Here is a 20,190-nt window from a genome sequence, read left to right on the forward strand (position 1 = left end):
TCCCTCACAAGCTGTAAAGCCTTAATGCTGAACACCACGGTCACGTTCACCGCCCTGAGTGACACACACACACACACACACACACACACACACACACACAAACAGTTACATAGTCCCTGTCATTATTCATCTGTGGAATCACACATGGAAGAATGGAATTAATCACAAAAAGGTCACTAAACAGAATTTGAGCAGAAAACAAAATGTTGATTTTTTTTTTCGAAGTTACACAATGTTTCTCAAATCATATGGCAGTTCTATATAAACTGTCCTCTCTCTCAGAGACAGTTGGCTCTGTCTCTCTCTCGCTGTCTCTCTCTCAAGGTCACAATAGGTCATGCACTTTGTCGTCTTGCTCTTTCTCACACATAGTCAAACAGAAAGGTTTTGTGTGTTTCTGAGTGAGTCATTTATTACAGATTTCATAAAGATTGTTACATCTACCCCACACCTACCTCACAGACAGACAGACACACACACACACACACACACACCTCTCTTACCTGGTCTGTCGCAGTGGAATAGGCAGGGAGATGCAGAGGAAGGGGTCAAAGGTGTTGCTCTGTTTCAGGCAGTGTGGACACGTCAGTGAAGATCTGAGGACCATGTCATCATATGTCATCACACGTCATCGCACGCCATCGCACGCTATCACACGTCATCGCACGTTATCACACGGGCTGGTCAGCCAAACTGGCCCGTAAATGGTTCACTCCAGAATCTCAGCATCATATGCAAAATGTAATACATTTTTAACATAGTCATCGTCATATTTGTCCGTGTGCTATCCATGTGTCACAGTCTGTGTGTGTGTGTGTGTATGTGTGTGTGTGTGTGTGTGTGTGTGTGTGTATGTGTGTGAATGTGTCTTTGTGAATTTTTCCTATATAGCATTTCCTTTACTCTTAAAACAAGTGTAATCCACACCACCCATTTACTGTTTACAGAAGCACCTACAATGTAATTACCCAATATCTTGTTAGAACTGTGCAAGATTATGTAAATCTGATATCATAATCTCATTTTTCAGGATCTACAAATGCTGTCAGACAATCACCACTAGCTGAGCCCCCCTCCCCCAAAGATGAAATGGAGCTGGTCACCCTTCACACCCCAACAGCTGTGCGCCACTGACCCACATGCAGCTCCACTGAACAAGAGAGAAGGAAGAGAAAAGCGTGCTAAGAGGGAGTGCTGTAATATCAGCAGAGCAATAAAGCTCGTCTTCGTCTGAATACTCCAGCAGAAAGACAAGAGGAGAACGAGGTACAATGGAGCAAGGCAAAGGGACACAGTGCAGTGTCTTCCGGTCTGGACCATGACTCTCGAGACATTCGCAGGGCCCACGAAGTCTCTGTGAGCAACCACAGAGGGTGACTGACAGACGCGCGCCTGCCATCGCAACTTGAGGTGTGTGTTCGTCTCGCTTTTACACACCTTTACTGAACTGGGAGAACACGATTTTCCCATTATCATCTTAAGTGGATAAGAGAGGACCATAAACAAAGAGCTTTGTGCGGCGAGTAGAGATGTTTCCGAACCGATAGCCAGTAGCAGAATCAGGCCGATAACGGCAGAAAATGCCGGGTCCAATTAACAGTTGTTTAACAGTCGCAAACTTAAGAAGCGTGCTGAGAGCCACAGCCTGTTCAGAGGCTGCAGTCAGGTCTGCAGGTCAGAGTCTGATTGGCTGGTGCAGAAACAGACCCAGCAGTGCCGCGCAGGATAAGTGCTGAAGCTGGCCGATAGTCAGATCAGAGGTTTGACTAACAAAACATTCACTGCAAATAAAAGAGAAAACATCCTTCATATCAGAAGAAGCTGTCCTGTGTTGTCCTGTGTTGTCTGACAAATGACTGGAGCAACCCTCAACCAGACTAAATATTACCCCTCCTAGCTTGTGTAAAGATATAGTCAGCGTTCTCTAATGTTCAGTCTGTTTTTCTCCACACACACACACACACACACACACACACAGCAGAAGCCCTCTTCGTCGTATTTGGACAGACTGTGTGTTGTCTTCTAGCATGTTGATGGCCCTGCTGTAAATAAGCTCATCTGCTGTCATCTTAATGAGCCACAGTTACTCCAGTAAAGAGGGCCTCACTTCACACACACACACACACACACACGAGCCTGCGCTCTGCCCCGACACCATCTGTGAAAGAACATTCTGGAGCTTTCTCATTTTCTCATGTATAGCAGACACACTTCTATGAGCATCGGTCCGTGTGAAAAGGGCTAAAACTAGCACAGGATGGAGGGATGAGATGACTCAGCTCAGGACAGCGTGGGACTCACGATTCCTCCCTCCATGGCACTCCGAGATGCTACTGTGCTGAAGTCAGAGGATGTGTGTGTGTGTGTGTGTGTGTGCATGCATATCTGACCTGTACTGCGCCTGGAAGTGGTCCTGGACAAAGCTGTGCCTGGTGCCGGCTGGTCTTGCCTCTGCTGGACCCTGCAGCACACACAGCTCGGGTTACACACACACCTGACAAAGCCTTCAGCGTCGATCTCATCCAATCACTACCACCTCTGTGTGTGCTCTTGCCACATGATACATCCACATTTCCCAAAAGTACCAAAGCAATGCGAAACAAAGAATGCCGTGAGGCCCTACTCAGAGGCTAGCAACTGTAACTAGTGTGTTATGGGCTCTCTCAGAGTCTCTGGACTCTCTGGAGCAAAATAAAATGAAATCTTGTGTCAGGAACTGTTTTTTTTTAGCATAACTAAAGTATAAAGAAATACACGAGAAGAGGAAAAGATGAGTCAAAGCTCCTTACTGCCGTAAACACAAAGCGCAATGAAATTGTTCATGTAATTCCTTCAGACTTCAGCAGCAGCACAGAGACACTACAACACAGAGACACTACAATACAGACACTACAACACAGAGACACTACAACAGACACAATACAACACAGAGACACTACAACACAGAGACACTACAATACAGACACTACAACACAGAGACACTACAATACAGACACTACAACACAGAGACACTACAACACAGCAGTGCCAACACTAAACAGCATTACCACAAGACAGCACTGTTTCAAATACACATAGAAACTGTATGCAGGTAAGCACAATCAATAAAGTGATAAATATCAATAAAGTGATAAATATCAATAAAGTGACTGCATATACAGACTGAAACAATATAAGCACTGTTACATGGATGGCAGGCTAGCAGTACACTGACAGAGGAAAGCTCACGTTCACATACGGTATGAAATCCCTCTTATGGTCTGGAGATCCTTGCATGCTCTGAACCTTTCTGCTCTTCTTCATGCGTCTTTACGCTCTCTCTTGCTGTGTTCCTCTGCGTCTCTGCTCTCTGTCCTACGGGCTACAGACCTTCAGACGTAACAGGCCCTGAACCCTTCACACCTCCGCTGTTGTACCTTTATTCTAGAGCTACTCATTAATTATCTCTGTTTATACTATAGTTCCTTCTTAAATGTAATTTTATCCTATAATGGGTTTTTTTTAACATCTACTTTAATTTCTCTTTTGAATTTTTAATGTTTAATTGTCTTATATATTTGTATATATTTGCATTAGTTTAGATTTTGATGTTATATCTGTGTGTACAGTGTATGCTGGGTATCCTGAAAAGTGCTTATAAATAAAATTCTATGATTATTATTATTCTTATTATTATTATGACAATCCAGGGAGAGAGGCCCGTATCCAGGGAGAGAGGCCCGTATCCAGGGAGAGAGGCACGTATCCAGGGAGAGAGGCCCGTATCCAGGGAGAAAAGCCTGTATCCAGGGAGAAGCCCTGTTTTTTGTCCAGGTGTGGCAATACACGTGTTGTGAAGTACAAGGTACATGGCATCTTCTGTAGCCCTGTTTTGGTAGTAAACAAATTGTGGGGGATGGGGTGGGGTGGTGGTCCACTGTATTTGGGGTGATAGTGTAAATTTATCCCAGTGCAAGACTTTCAAAGCACTTCACTGCAATGGGGGTGAGTGCATCTGGCCTGCCGTCGTTAAGGAGCTGCACTTGGGCTTCTCTGGCACAGGAATGATGGCTTCAAGGCCCTTAAAGCGCGCGGGCACTGCTTGGCAGATTAAAGATGTCTGAAACTGTACGCTAGCTGGTCACTGCCAGCCTTTAGCACATGGCATGAAACTCCAACTTGGGCAGAGACTTTGCTCCAGAGCAGAGGAGGTGCTGCTGAGTGCAAAAGTAGCATAAAAAACAACAAGCCAAGCTTGTTGAGAAGCCCTGGTTGCCATGGCACCGGTTGCCTGGGACCTCTACGTCTTGTAAAGAGCTATGCCTCGATGGGAACATCTTCTAAAAGCAAAAATGAACACCAACTATCAATTCCCATCAGGTCTAAATGCAGACAGCCACTGGCCCCTAAAATGGGTTTAGTCCTCTGTTTATAAGAATAAAACTCCTGTCATTCAGCACTCTGATACCAAAAAAACAAGCAAACAAACAAAAAAACAGCCGACTCATAAAATGTTCACCTGCTCCAGGACTCCGAGCCCTGCCCGGAATAGAACTCATCTATTTTGGCCTGGTTTTCCTCATTTATAGGAACATAAACTTTTATGGTTTCTATTCCCGGGGACTGGTAGTCTGGGTGTAGACACTCCCCATTCCACTCGTGCGTTTATCACTTCCCGTGGTCACGCGTGGCAACTGTTCGGGTGTTTACAGGAACCCGATGCTTCACCACGGAGACGAGAGATGATGGTGTGAAGAGGCTGCGATGGAGCATGCCAAACAGGACGAAACCTGAGCACCTGTGAGCGTGACGCCCCAAAACGTCAGTTTAGCAGAGAAATCTGTGTCCCAAAGCAGACACTGATATCTCTCGGCCTGTCTCTCCTGTCCTTTGTGTTTCTTACAACCTTAAAACCGTGCAAGAAAAAAACACCCCTTTCAGATGTCCTTGAAGAACTGAATGAACGCCACGTCTGAACACCCAGATCTAGTGCCACCAGAGCCAGTACGACTACAGGACTAAACACGTCCACGACCTTGAAAATTCTGAGTAAACACTGTGAGCTGTCGGTAAAGAGGAAAGACACAGAGCTTGTTTATGGGCAAAACCACGGAGATCTGAGCAGAGTATTAAACCAGAAGATGGGTTACGTGCGTAACACTCCCAGTCCCATCTTAGCATTCCAGTGGCATGGTAACCTGTGGCTGGTCCTGGATACCATGCGCACGGATGCAGGGTGAATGCGGGTGAGTTGTGGGTACTTCCTCCGGGAGCATGGCGACAGCTTGTGTGCAGCGGGAGAGCGGCTGGGTGTGAAGCAGCATGGCAGGGCTCTCTGGAGAGACGCCAATACACGCAGCAATGTTGCCGAGTCACGTTCCCATACAACAACGCTGACTCCTTCACGCTACCCTCAGCGTGACCGACACGTTTGGGGGCGACGGGGGGTTGTTAGAGAGGAAACAGAGGGAGGGAAGGAGGGAAACAGACAGTGCGGGGTGGGGGTGGGGGTGGGGGGGGGTCAGAGAAAGGGCAGCAGAGTCCTCTCCAGAGACAGTAGCGACAGAAGGAGAGCGAGAGGAGGTGGAGAGAGAGAACAACCGGATCTTTTCATCACTGCGAGAGCTCCAGAGCCTTGAGCCTTGGACCCTTGACCAAAACCTTCTCTACAGGACGGTAAGGTCAGGGCATCTCTGTCTCTCTGTCTCTGTAATGCAGAAGCAGGAACGCCGATCGACTGTCTTACTTTCCGCACCAGAGCCAAAAATAGACCAGCGTGGCTGGCAGGAACAGTAGGCGGCAGGCCCTGCTGCAGTTTCCGCGGATCAAAGCCCCGCCCCCTCCATGCGGAACAGTCGTGTTCCCGCCACGTTCCCATGGCATTCCTGTCGCGTTCCCGTCGCTCAGCTGCTGCTGGTTAACTGGTCCTTCATTACTGAGGCTTACTGTTGCCATCCCACAGGTCTCCACCAGGGGGAGGGCGCTGCCCGTGGGTTATTTTGCTGTGTCGCACCGATATCCCGGGGCAGCTCAGTCCCACTGCAGCGTTAGAGATGTGACGAAAGTGGATGTGGAGGAGAGCGGGCAGAGAAGCGGGTGGATATGGAGTAGAGGGTGGATGAAGCACTAGCCATGCAGCAGCGCAGTGCTGAGTCATACTTGGTACACACGGCGGTTTGTGATTCAACCCCCTCCACACAGTGTTGACGGCTTCACCCTCCTGGGACATGTTTGGCCCACACGGCTGGACTCGACGTAGCTACACACTTCGACTCCGCGGGAGCCTTGTGCTGAGCGCTTGCTCTCCCTCCCTCCCCCTCTGTGCCCAGTTCAGGGTCTCACTGCTCCCGGTTGTTTCTGCCTCTCTGCCTGTCCCACTGTGTATCTTTCTCCGCTCTTTCTCACGGTCATCACTGATGACCATGTCCTGCATCCTCCAACCCTGAGGACTGTAGAGTCTGATCACGTCTTCATTATAGCCAATCAGCACGGGATCCTGCACGTAATGCAGTGAAGATCTTTGTCAATTCAATCATAGTCAGAGGGAGAGAGAAAGAGAGAGGGAGGGAGAGAGAAAGAGAGAGGGAGGGAGAGAGAGAGAATGAGAGGGCGGTCACGTCTCACTTTTTTTTAGCATGCCTTTATCCAGGTGAGCGGGCCCAGGTTGTTACCTGACAATAACAAATCTCGGCTGACAGCCAGACTCCACAGCAGAGTCACACTGTCCCTCTAACAAACTCCAGAGTGCTGGAGTCTATTAACTGGATAAACTCGTCACTGGATAGGCTCTTCACTGGATAAACTCTTCACTGGATAGGCTCTTCACTGGATAAACTTGTCACTGGATAGGCTCTTCACTGGATAAACTCTTCACTGGATAAACTCTTCACTGGATAGGCTCTTCACTGGATAGGCTCTTCACTGGATAGGCTGAAGGAACACATCACTGCTTCAACACTGAGCTCTAATGTCTACTGGCATTCCTGCTGTTACTATGGGCGACTCAGCCAGGGAGTCCATCAGCTATAAGGATGAACAGATAAGGTGGACTGTCCTCTATTACCATATTAACACGGATTTTTGAAGGCATAGAACACTAAAGCCTGGAATAAACAAGACACAGAGACACACACACACAGAGAAAAAGAGAGAGAAACATACAGAAAGAGAGAGAGAGAAAGAGAGAAACACACACAAAGAGAGATAGAAACAGAGAAACACAGAGAGAGAGAGAGAGAGAGAGAGAGAGAGAGAGAGAGAGAGAGAGAGAGAGAGAGAAAAACACAAGCACACATTTACAAGGAATAATACCCTACTGCTTAGTACCAGGCAGTGAGAATCCGCTTCTTACTCTGCAGGGAGTCTAATGTTACACACGCACACACCCACCCATACACACACACACACACACACACACACACACACCCATACACACACACACACACACACACACACACACGCACACACCCACCCATACACACACACACACACACACACACACACACACACACGCACACACACACCCATACACACACACACACACACACACATGCACACACACACCCATACACACACACACACACACACACACACACACACGCACACACACACACACACACACACACACGCACACACACACCCATACACACACACACACACACACACACACACACACACACACGCGCACACACACACACACACACACGCGCACACACACACACACCAATAAGGAGCTGTCTCTAACAGCAGCTCTCTCTGCAGGGCTGTGGCTGGGAGGGACTGGGATTACCTTCTGTGCTGCAGCATTTAGTGCAGTGAGAACTTCAGTCAGGATGTACACTGAGACGGGCAACCCGCACATGCACTGATATAGTAGGAAATGTGGAGGCAGTAATTAATACAAACAATCCCACCATTAGACACCCACACGCACGCGCACACACCCACACACACACACACACAGACACGCAGACACCCACACACACACACGCACACACAGACACCCACACCCAGACATACACACACATACATACACACACACATACACATATACACACACATACACACATACATACACATACACACATACACACACACACAAATACACACACATAAATACACACACACACAATCCTCCAAATGCCCTGCCACTGTAGAGGCAAAGTTTCTATTAAAGGACAAAATACATCTGCTCAAAAACCCTCATAAACAAAAAGTGACATTCTGTAATTCCATGTCACATTTGTCTAATCGCCAGTTTTAAAAAAACCTTGATACACATTAATACAGGAATGGAGCAGAAGCTGCAAAGTGCCCTTCTAAGTACACTCCTAAGAGTACTTCTAAGTACATTCCTAAGTGTCCTTCTAAGTACACTTCTAAGTACAGTCTAAGTACAGTCTAAGTACATTCCTAAGTGCCTAAGGGCACTTCTAAGTCCTTTCCTGAGACCCCCCATCTAAAACCTCGCATAAGGGCTCTCCAAATGTGGTCAGCTGCTCCCCAGAGTCACAGCTGAAGCAGGGTTGTAGGTTTGGCTGGTGTATCTGTGCCATGCTGGTTCTGTCTCATGGTTTGTCTTTCCTGTGGTGTGCAGTGCAAATTTCACTTGCTCAGGTGATCTGTCACTGCTGCCCCAAGCTTCTCTGACGTCTCTCTCACTCCCTCGTTTCTTCTGTCTCTGCCTCTCCTGTCTGAATATTTTACATCTGCGCTCTCTCTCTCTCTCTCTCTCTCTCTCTCTCTCTCTCTCTCTCTCTCTCTCTCTCTCTCTCTTTCTCCTGTGTTGCAGTCAGGTTCTCAGTCTCTTTGGAAAGTGGCAAGATCAGAGCGAGAGCCGGTTCCTTCCTATGGACCTGAGCCACCTCTGCCCTGCTCAACTAGTCAGCCAGACAATGAAGGAAAATTCCACTTTCATACCTCTCTCTGGGGAATCTTGTGTTTCATAACAAGAAGACGTTAAGAAAAGACGCCTGTACTGTAATTAGACCCTAATTGAGGTGGCAGGCTATTGTGGAAAGAGCTCCCACCCGGGCAATGGGAGCAGCCAGCCGGCCCGCTGGGAGGGAGAGAGCTCTGGCTCTGAGCGCGAGGGCACCAGGAGAGCCCGGCTCTGCGTGCTGGATCTGCCCTGAAGCTGGCGCTGATCCAGGCTGTTGGCTCTGTCACCGCCTGCCCTCTGGCCACTCAAAACCCGCCACTTGCTTACTAGATCCACTGCCCACACACGTTCTTAAGGAAATCCTACCTGAAGTAATTGAACCTTCACTACATTTAATAATGTAAACTTGAACCTTGCCTATGTTCATAAATCATTCAAATTAGCAGTAATCAGACCACTTATCAAAAAATCTAACCTCGACCCATGTCAGCTGACAAACCTTCCATTTATTTTCAAGATCATAGAAAAAGCTGATTAGCACTATTTACAGTAGTTAATGACCGGTTGTTGGCTTCTGACCAGGTTTATGTCTCTTTGCTTATTCTGCTTGATCTGAGTACAGCATGCGACACTATAGATCACAAGATTTTACTAGATACACTCGAAAATGTTGTTGGGATTAGGGGAATAGCCCTTTCCTGGTTGAAATCTTATCTAGCCGTTCGGTACCAGTTTGTTAACGTAAATGGAGACTTCTCAGCAAACAACAAGGTTAGCTATGGTGTCCCACAAGGATCTGCTCTAGGGTCTTTGCTTTTTCTTTATATATGCTACCTCTAGGTGACATTAAACATAAACACTGTGCTAGCTTTCACTGCTACACTGATGATACTCAGCTATATGTATCAGCCCAGCCAGAGGACAAATATCACCTTAGTATTATTGAGGAATGCATAAAGCATGTCAAACACTGGATGTTGAGGAACTTTCTCTCACTTAATCCTGACAAAACAGAGGTGCTTCTATTAGGCCCAGGGACAGTGAGGTCCTCACTCTCTAATTACTCAATCAGCCTCAATGGTCTCCCAATCCCATCTTCTCTATCAGTTATTGAAACAGTTATTAGAAAAACAGTTATTATTATGGAACTGTTAAACAATTATTTTTTTGTCACTCCAGTTTGTTAGAGAGGGGCAGAGTGCTGATGTTCCAGGAGCCCTGCATTTCCTGCTGGCTCTTTCCTTTTAGCTGTGCTGCCATGTCTAGATCTGCCGGAGTCCATCATTGTACATTATAGTTCCCTAATGTACACACCCTCATACCTGGACATGCCTAATAATCTATTCTCTCTTTCTGCTGAGGTTCACCTCCCCCTGGTGTCATGATGTCACTGAGCCTCCACCCATCTCAGCTCCCACCACCCCTGATGCCCTCTGCTGTAGCCCACCACACCTCCACCCCAGACAACTACTCCTTCGTTGTCCTTAATGGACGTTCTCTTGCAGGATGAGTCTCAGACACATGCACACCATCGTGACAAGACTAGGATCTCTAGAAAGTTGGACTAGACATTAATGGCTTATTTATCATTTTATTATTATTTATTTATTTTTCTCTTAAAATTTTTATTATTGTGGTTGTCCGTTGTCAGCCAGAGGAGGATGGGCCCCCCTTTGAGTCTTGGTTCATCTCCAGGATTGTTCCTCATGCTCTAGGGAGTTTTTCCTTGCCACTGTCACCCTTGGTCTGCTCACTGGGGGCTTGGACTTGGACATTTGTAAAGCTGCTTTGTGACAACAACTGTGGTAAGAAGTGCTATATAAATAAATTTGACTTGATTTGATTTGAATTCTGGCTACAGACAAAAGCACTTTCGGTAAGGCACTGAGATAACAGCGCTGTTCCAAGAAGCAACATGTGAAGTCCTTCTTACTTATGGCCTTTAGCCTCATCAGCTCCTCGGTGCTGTGGTGGACTCGGCCTGGCTCAGTCAGAGTGGCATTACCCAGCAGAAACATGGGACTGCACCACACCCATTTACTGGTTAACAGCTCATTTTAGGTTTATAGCATTTCAAATACAGTCTTAAAGCCTTAGAAATCTACAATACCAGCTCACTCCTCAATGAGCTTCACTGCGACTCCAGGCAAAATGATTCTCTGATTTTCATTTGACATAACATCCTCCATTTATTTACCAATTTCAACGTCTCTGTCACAATATTTCCATCTTATTAGTTTTGTGTGTGTGTGTGTGTGTGTGTGTGTGTGTGTGTGTGTGTGTGTGTGTAAACTACCATGCCAGATTGAGGTGGAGATGGCAGAGAACAGTGTAACAGTGAGAGTACAGCGATCTCAGGTCCTGCTATCAGAATGCGCCCCTTAGCACCTGGAGTGAGGTCGAGTCAGACATGCCTTAGACCTCAGTGAGCATGTTCAGAAACGCACTGCAGCTCAATGGAGTTAAAAACAGCCACCGCTGAGAAATATGTCAGAAATACTTCATAAACACTTAAATATTTCATAAACATCATAACAGTGATGTTTGGAGTGTCTTCATGCTACGTAACAGTGGTTAGGCTGTCAGAGCACAATTCCCTGGGCCGCCTTACAGCTTGGTGAAGATGATGGCCATGCCAAGGAGGAAGGTCACGTACAGGAGCGAGCAGCTCTGTGTGGAGGGAGAGTTTCCAGCACCGCAGGCTCTTGGCAGGTCCGAAAGAACCTGCTGTCTCTATTTCTTTACCCACACCCCACCTGTCTGCCTGTGTCTGTGTTTCCCATGTTCGGTCTGTCTCGCTAGGTCTGTCTCGCTAGGTCTGTCTCTCCCTAGGTCTGTATCTCCCTCATCTCTGGTTTTATGGTATGTAAAATATTTCAGTAATGTTGTTCCTTTACTAATTGGATTGTACGCGTGGTTGGTCAGTGGCAGTGTGTTTACGGAGTAACCTAGTAACCTGTAAGCAGAACCCCTTAACATGACTACAGGCCCTACAAACCTATTGACCCCAATGACCGCAATGACCCTAATGTCCATAATGACCCTATTGAACATGGCATTCATAGATTTGCTGCAGGGTTCTTCTTCTGCTTGGTCTATTAGTGTGCACTATCCTCATGGAGGACACACACACACACACACCTCCCTTAGTTCACTACAATGTTGAGTAATATCTAAATGCTCCATGTACAATTACAATACATTCCAAATAGAATCCCATCCAATCCTACAGGAGCATGGAGGGGACACATTCCAGTATGGAAAGTGCCGTTAGACGTGTCCACGTTATTGCCACTACACTCACAGCTGAGCTCCAGCCAATGGGCACGCATGCACCATTGCTGAGAGAGACCTGTGACAGAGGAACACTTCCTGCCCCACTGCGAACAAGAGGCCACGCTCACCGACACAGCAGGTAGAGGCAGCGGCTGAGCACCCAGAAGGGAGTGAGGAGTCAGCATTTGAGACATGAGCTCCAGCAGAGCCTTTGATTACCCCCCCACCTTATCCCACCACCCACTACTGCCCCCCCTCCACACAGCCCAAATTACCCCAGCTAAGCAGTCCACTATTACCAGCATTTCTCTCCCTGCCTGCACGGAGGGCAGGAAGGTGACCCGGGATCAACAGCCTCTGAAATGCGTGGTCAGAGAGACAGCTCTGTTGTCTGCCTATGTCAGGGATCTGTGAGAAAGGGCAAACTGACAAGGTATTTGGTATCTCTCAGTATAGAACAGTGCAAAATGGTCTCTATCCAACTGTCTCTCAGTAATAAAGCATTTTGATAGGCTCACAAAATCTGAGGTATCTCAGCAGTTTAAGAACCTTAAGAATTACAGACCAACTAAAAAGTTGGAAAAGTCCAAACCAGACATAGAGTAGCAACTATTTTGATAAGCTGTGCTGTTTTAGCTAACTTATCCAACAATGACAAAAGAATTTAGTGCAGCGTCACAACACTAACAGAACATCTCTGTTGCGCAGCACCACACAACATTATCAAAATGAAACTGTCACTGTTAACATTCTTTCACTGGTTTGAAACATCCAGCCTTATTATCTCAAAACCACATTAGAAAACCAGTTTGTTCAGTGCAGCAAGTGTGTGTGTGTGTGTGTGTATGTGTGTGTGTGTGTGTGTGTGTGTGTATGTGTGTATGCGCGTGTGTGTGTGTGTGTGTGTGTGTGTGTGTGTGTGTGTGTGAGTGTGTGTGTGTGTCCAGATGATTATACCTTCATCTCTGGCACTTCAAAGCCAGCACGTACCTGCGCTCTCGTTCTCTTTCAGAATTCTGATGATAACTAACTTAATGTCGCTAGAGTGTGATGATATCCTGACACCGCCCTGCCGTAGGAAACTGTTCTGTTCTTGTAGGGTGTGAAGGAGACCAGTAGGCCAGGCAGACGCCTGCCCTCTTCTGTTGGAAACCATCTCACCCAGCCGCATTCATTCAGAATGACATCACTAAAATGTCCTGCGTAAATTGTCTGGTATGACTTCCACGACTTGCCTAATGATTTTGCTCGTGGGTGTGCATTGCCCGGCACCCCAGTTCTAGGCTACAGGAACAACCAGACAGAGACCCATCAGCATGTGTTAGCGCATCCTCCAATCACAGCGCTGTGTGGTGCCTGCTGTCCAATCACAGCCCTGTTGGTGGCTGTTGGTTATTCTACAGCTAAAAAAATCTGGAGACAAAAGAAACAAAACAAAGCACTGTAGACTGGACTGTGCAGAGCATTAACTGCATACACCTACAAACACACGCGCTTGCACAGAAACGTGCACAAACACACACACACACACACAGAGAAACGTGCACAAACTTCTTTTGATGTTACTAAAATTGGCTCCAGGAGAGGGAGAGGTCATGTCTCCCAGGAAAGGTCTTGCCAGCCTCCAGCAGTAACACCAGAGGACAAAGGTTGTGTCCCAAACCCTTCCCTAGATCAAAGTCCACAAAGCAGATTAGGAGAGGAGTTGAGATGAGGATATTTAGTGCCATTTTAGGTCAGGGTCTGTTGAACAGGACTTCCTGAAAATGGCTTCTCAGTTCTGCTAAGAATCCGCTCATGTCGTCTTCGTCAAAGACGAGTGAACGGCGTAGACGTAAGCGGTTCGTTTAGAAATGTGTCTGAGCTGGAAAGGGAGGCGGAGACAAGTGGAGAAAACAAAACGAGACTAGAGATGTTCAGCTGGGGAGAGTGTACCACTACCGTCCAAAGAAAGGCCTGCATCTCTCTCTCTCTCTCTCCGTCTCCCTCATCTCACATTCCTGGAGAGATTTGCTGAAAGGAAGGAGACTGTGCAAACAAAAGAGCTCTTCTCTTTAAACAAGAACACTCTCACACACACTCACACACACGCACGCACACACGCACGCACACACAGGCGCACACACATGCACACACATGCACACACATGCACAAATACTTACTCAAATATACACACCCACACACGAAGACATTCACACAGACACCAATGGCACTCTCACTAGAGGCCATACAGGCTGTCATGGGCCCAGGCTCTGTGTGTGTGGCAAGGTCATAGTGTGACCCTGAGGTCATAGTGTGGCAGTGAGGTCATGTGGTGCTGAGGTAACAGTACACTAATGGTGTGTATTCAGTAAGACCATGCTAAGAATGCTCATAGTGCAAGAGTTTACCATATTCAGAGCTTTTGACCTGCTGCTGCTTGAGGTGCCATTGGTGACAGTGCTGGAGGGGTTGTTGCCGTTGGAGACGGTGCTGGAGGGGTTGCTGCTGTTGGAGACGGTGCTGGAGGGGTTGTTGCCGTTGGAGACGGTGCTGGAGGGGTTGGCATCTTCATGCACTCGGTCCAGGAGCCACAGGAGGAACTCCAGAGCATCGTGCTGTGAGTTTCCCCGAAACTGGGAGCCGTATTTGGACACAACGCTCTATAGACACACAAACAAGGCGTCACATGCAACTCCTCCAAGCCGCTTGCGTTTCATGCAATATTTACAAAACAAAAGACACGGAGAGATATTTTTACTAGTCAGTCTTTACCTTTATAGAATCGTTACCCCAAACATTTCTATAAACTTTTTAAAACAATCAAATGAATGGAAATGAGACACTGTCCCCCTACAAAGGACTGACATCTTCTGTAGCAGAGCATGATTCCTCATTTTTGAAGTGAGCCACTCTCTGACTGACAGGATTACTGGATGCTCATCTTTAAGACAGAAACTGAAAACACATCCCACAAGTCTATTTATAAACGTGAAGCTCCCAAACTTACATCCGTATAAAATGAATCAGCAGAGAGGACAGAGGAGGAGCGTGGCTGGGAGGGGCATGGAGAGGAGGAGAGCGAGGGAGAGGTGGGGGAGGAGAGGGATGTGGAGGAGGAGAGAGGAGGAGAGAGGAGGAGAGAGAACTGAACCTCAAGTCCATGTTGAGATAGAATGCAACACTGAAATCACAAGAGGTGCAACTGTGACTGCGCACTGGTACCAGTATTATCAATGTTCTTATCAATATTCCAGTTTTCTGTCTATTATGACATTATGTTGTCATAGTGCTGTTGAAATGGAAAAAAATGGAAAATGGAAAAAAAGTAGCAGCAGTGATAGGTTTGTAAGCTAGACCAGAAAGACCTCGAGCTTAACTTACAGAGCAGTCACAATTTAAACTGCAACTGCATATTGGTGTGAAAAATCACAATTCGATATCTTCTCTGCAATCATTCCTTCCCACTAAGCGCCCACGAGTCTCGGGGCTGACGACACCGTCTGGCTGGCATCCCTGCTGTCAGGAGGACCTGAGCATGTGTCCTGCTTTACCTCCCAGCTGGAAAACCTTTCCGGAAAACCATACCGCGTGACCCAAACCAGTGACTTCCAAACCCAGCGTCCCGGGCGTCTTGGAGCACATGCACTAAGGCTGTGCTGATAATCCATGCCATCAACCATCTTCGATGGTGGACAGATCATTAAGCCACACCCCCGACACCATGGACGGATCATCAAGCCACACCCCCCACACCACGCTGACAGCGCCCACACCTGCTACTGTTCCAGTGTCTGCTATAACGCTCTGATGTGTTTATTACTTATTACTTACCTGGACATCAACCTGAACCGTAGAACTGCTGAACGTGTTGTTCTAAGGAATGTCAAGTCCTTCCAGTGAAAAACCAGATCAGCCATTTCCCCGGTTTTGTATAAGCAGTTATTTTAGTTTCTTTTTGATTTTGCTGAACATTTTACATCAAAATGCTAAAATATGCTTTTCATGTAGGCATTTAAAATAATACTCACTGTCATTTGTATTTTTGTGTCTTCAGTGGAGATAAAACATTTTTTTGAAAAATATTGCCCAATAAATGGGAAAAAAAACACACGTTAAAAAAACATGTGTGACCCCCACCCCACCACCTTCTGGGTTTGCCATCGAGGTTTCCTTGTATACCCCATCATACGCCAATGAGGTAGACATCGCCCAACCCTTAATATAAACATTTAAACACCTTTAAATACTGCAGGGCATTTACACCCTCTTACTACACATCCTGCACTTTAATTTAAAATTTCATTAATCTAAACTAGTGATATTTATACTAAACTAGTGATATTTATTTAAACAAAGTTAAAATATAGTACAAGACTAAACACGTGTGTCATCTAGAATACTGTTCAGAATGCCACACACAGCATGTACCCCTGTGCAGTTGTGCTGGACGCGAGATGGCGCATGCCGGGTCCTTGCTGTGGTGGTAAACAAGGTGTGCTAGCATGACACTCAGATAAGACTTGGACCTAGACACATAGGTTCCCTGGACCCGCACTCTCCAACCACTGGACATCCATGCCATGCGACAATGTTGACATCCATAGCAGGAAGGACAACATATACAGACCTACAACTTAACATAAATTCATTAATACCTTTTACGAGACTATGCTTTTAACATTTATCTGAAGCTCTACTGGCCGGTGCAGCCAACAGCCTCAAACATGCCACAAATTGCCAACTTTTCGAATCCACCATTAAAGCCGTTATAATATCAGAGACAGGTACCAGTGCTACCAGACATATCATCTGGACATACCATCACGTGTACTGTGCATAAAGGGTTAAAAGTCATTTATTCATTTTGGATTCTCTACTTCATCACATCCAAATGAAATGAGAGACTTACCCTGATATTTATGAGTAAGGTCTGACCTTCTCACAACAATTCTGCCCTTATTTGCCATTTGAAAGACAACTTTTAAAAGGGCAGGGCTAAAACAAATCGATGCTGAGAAGACAGGCCTGCATGTGGCCCCTCCCTCCTGCAGCTGGCCCCTCCCTCCCGTGCATGCCCCCTCCCTCCAGCTGCTGGCCCCTCCCTCTTATTCTGCATATGTGAGTTGTCTGGCTCACAGAGGCCGACCCGGCAGGACTCCACAGCTGATGGCTTACACAGCACAGGGGAAACTGAGATGTTACATAAATCACTCCTGTCCTCTGGAATATCTTCAGCCTTCACATGCCCCTTTTCACCTACCCTTTACCCCTACAGCTTTTACTGCCCCACAAACTGCCACTGCAGGGTCAACCGAAAATGAACAATATGGCTAACCGTCGTGTTTCCACAGCTTTCTCTATCCGTTCAAAAAGGCCAGGGACACATGAGTGGGAGAAGAAAAGGAGAAAAAGATATTGTATGGGAGAATGAGTGAGAGAGGGAGAGATGGAATGAAGAAATAGGGAATGGAAAGAGAGATAGGCCAAAAAACAATGTAGAAGATGGACAGATGGAGGAAAAGAGAGGGAGAAGAAAGGAGGAGTGTGCATAGCCAGTCACTCATTAGCAGTCGGACGCGTGCTGTTGCTGAGAGCTGAGGACACTCCTGCCGTGGAGAGCCAGACACTGTCTCTGACTCCTGTGGGAACATGTCTGACAGACAGGAACAGGACTCCACTCTCACGCCCTTCCTCCTCCTCCTCCTCACTAATAAAGCCTCCCAGTCTTCTTTTCTTCCTCCAGCTTTCTGTTATTTTTGTTTTTAAATCTGTCAGTGACTTAGCTGTTAGTGACCACATGAAGCATTTCACATTTCCAGAAAATGTTAAGTCATAACTGACTAAGCGCTCCTTATGAGAATATCAGTCCAGTTCGCAAGTGAAGACACGATTATACAACGTAAACAGAATATAAGACACTGATAAATATACATCTGCCATTTATGGCTTTTTGAGAGAGGCAGAGGACAAACAAATTAACACATGAACACACACACATTCAGACGCACACACACATACACACAGGTGGAGCACAGTATGGGAGAAGAGCTCACAGCGTATTCAAGGTGGTGTGTGTCAGCCAAAAGTGAGGTAGTCAGGCACCTTGCAGAGGAACTGTTCTACACAAACACGCACAATGTGAACTTCCTCCTAACACTACCATGTAAAGCTGAGACACAGTTAAAAAGTACTGAGGTGACACAAAGTACATATATGTTTATGTTTATGAAGCTGGGCCATTAAGGCCACTCTCTGAGCCCTGTACCACTGACACTCTAAATATGACCCACTGACATGCAGCCATTACTCCTCATGACTTCCTCAGCTCTCATGGACCTGGAGGTGCTGAGATTTCGGTAGGAACCATAAACTGAGCGCAAAGCCCAACAACACTGTCTTACTTTCTCACTCTTTTCAAACCAGACCTTTTTCTGTTACAGACCTCTAAATTTAATGACTTCTCACCTCCGGTTTTTAAGGTTGCAGAGGGATATGAACTATTTATAATGTTGCTATCTAACACACTACAGTCAGCGAACAATGGCTATTTGCTCCTGACTGTAATACTATAGTATATAGTAGTTCTATAATAATGGCCGCCAGGTTCACAGTGGACGTAGAAAGCACGCGCTCGCCAACCCGCCAGGTAATTCCCCTGAGAGAGAGCGGTGGCTCCGCCCACCTGCATACTTGCACCAAACACGGAAATGGCACGTAACCTACGTTTATTATGAGGTTGAAAACGTGCTAAGCTGCTATACTAACCTACACTAAGCCCATAATACGAACTGTTAATTCCACAAATCTAATTCAAAATAACACATTTGCTAATAACAGTGTAATAAACACCCTTTATTCCGGATTTATTTTTATAAAACGGCAGGTTTTGGTCCTATAGGACATGGTCTCCTTGTGATTTACCTGTGAAGGTGTGCAGCACTAAAACTTCACTGGCCCCTGGCTCCTCTACAGCCAAGCCTTCTGCCCAGACCAGAACCCACCTTGAAGTCCACCGAAAGCTGCGGCGTGTACTCCAGCGTCCACAGTGCCCTGACCAGCGAGGCCAGTCGCTCCGTGACCTCCCCCTTAGCTGGCTGGAGCCCCTCCTGTCTGAGGCCGTGGGCTCTCCTCTGCTCCGCTTTATACTGCTCCAGCCCGAGATGCTCCGCCAACAGGTCGGTGTTGCTCAGGCACTGGATGACCGCGTTCATGAAACAGGTGTTCCCATGATTTTTCAAGCCCTGGACGCCCGGGGTCTTATCGCCGCACGGCCATGACAGCCTGTCCCTGACGGGTCCTTGGGTCGACACGGTGCCGCTCTTTTTGAAGTCGTCTCTGCCGTCGGGTTTGCACTTCCCCGAACCGGCGCTCAGCGCGCGCGCCGCGCCGTCCCCGAACCCGCCGTCGTCCTCCTCAGTGTCTGGCTGCTCGACGTTGCCGACTTGAGACAAAGTGCCCAAAGTTTTCAAAACCTTATTAATAAAGTTCCCCAGCGATTTCAGCGATGTCCTGCGGAACGCCTTGGGGGATTTGCGCTTCTTGTCTTTGGCAGATTTGGCGTTCATTGCGCGCTCCTCCTTTTGCTTGGAGGTTTCCATGTTCCTAAGCGGAGAGCAGAACGCGACGCACATGTAATAAGTCCCTGTGATGTGAGTTATGAAGGCGCAGCCACCTGTTCGTGCGAGCTTCCTGCGCGGAATACCGGCACTCAAGCGCTTGGGTCTCTGTGTCAACACCCATGACTAATATCCAGACATTCCGATCCGTCCCGCTCCCGTAGTTTCGCGTGGCCATTACTGTCTGCTGCACCTGCACACAGTCGGTATGAAGTCCCTGGTTCCACGCTCGCGCGACACACTTCCTCGTTGGAATGCATTGGTCTCCTATTGCAGGCGCGCTCGGTTTATCCGGGGTGATGCCGGTGCTTGCTTCTATATGAATGGCCGGCGGTTTTACCTTCCCAGCGCGAATCCGGTTTGGTTTGGTTTCCAGGCTACTGGGAGGACCGAAGTCCTTCACAGACACCTCATCAGCGCGAGCACCCGCCACTGCACAGACTGGCGCAGTCGGCC

At 47.2% G+C, this 20,190-nt stretch overlaps 1 protein-coding gene across 1 annotated transcript in view; it reads right to left on the reverse strand.

The window, feature by feature from the left end:
- Positions 1–20,156, reverse strand: part of usp43a (ubiquitin specific peptidase 43a) — a 32,952-nt gene extending 12,796 nt beyond the window's left edge. Inside the window, exons 1-4 of the mRNA XM_027021929.2 lie at positions 19,120–20,156; positions 14,527–14,778; positions 2,391–2,461; positions 504–596 (exon numbers count right to left, since the gene is read on the reverse strand). Coding sequence (XP_026877730.2) covers positions 504–596; positions 2,391–2,461; positions 14,527–14,778; positions 19,120–19,749 — 1,046 coding nt within the window. The 5' untranslated portion in view covers positions 19,750–20,156. The remainder of the gene's footprint in view (positions 1–503; positions 597–2,390; positions 2,462–14,526; positions 14,779–19,119) is intronic.
- Between the last annotated feature and the right edge of the window lie 34 nt (positions 20,157–20,190).

This window comes from Electrophorus electricus, chromosome 1, assembly GCF_013358815.1.
Source record: "Electrophorus electricus isolate fEleEle1 chromosome 1, fEleEle1.pri, whole genome shotgun sequence".
In the NCBI taxonomy this organism is placed as follows: Eukaryota; Metazoa; Chordata; class Actinopteri; order Gymnotiformes; family Gymnotidae; genus Electrophorus; species Electrophorus electricus.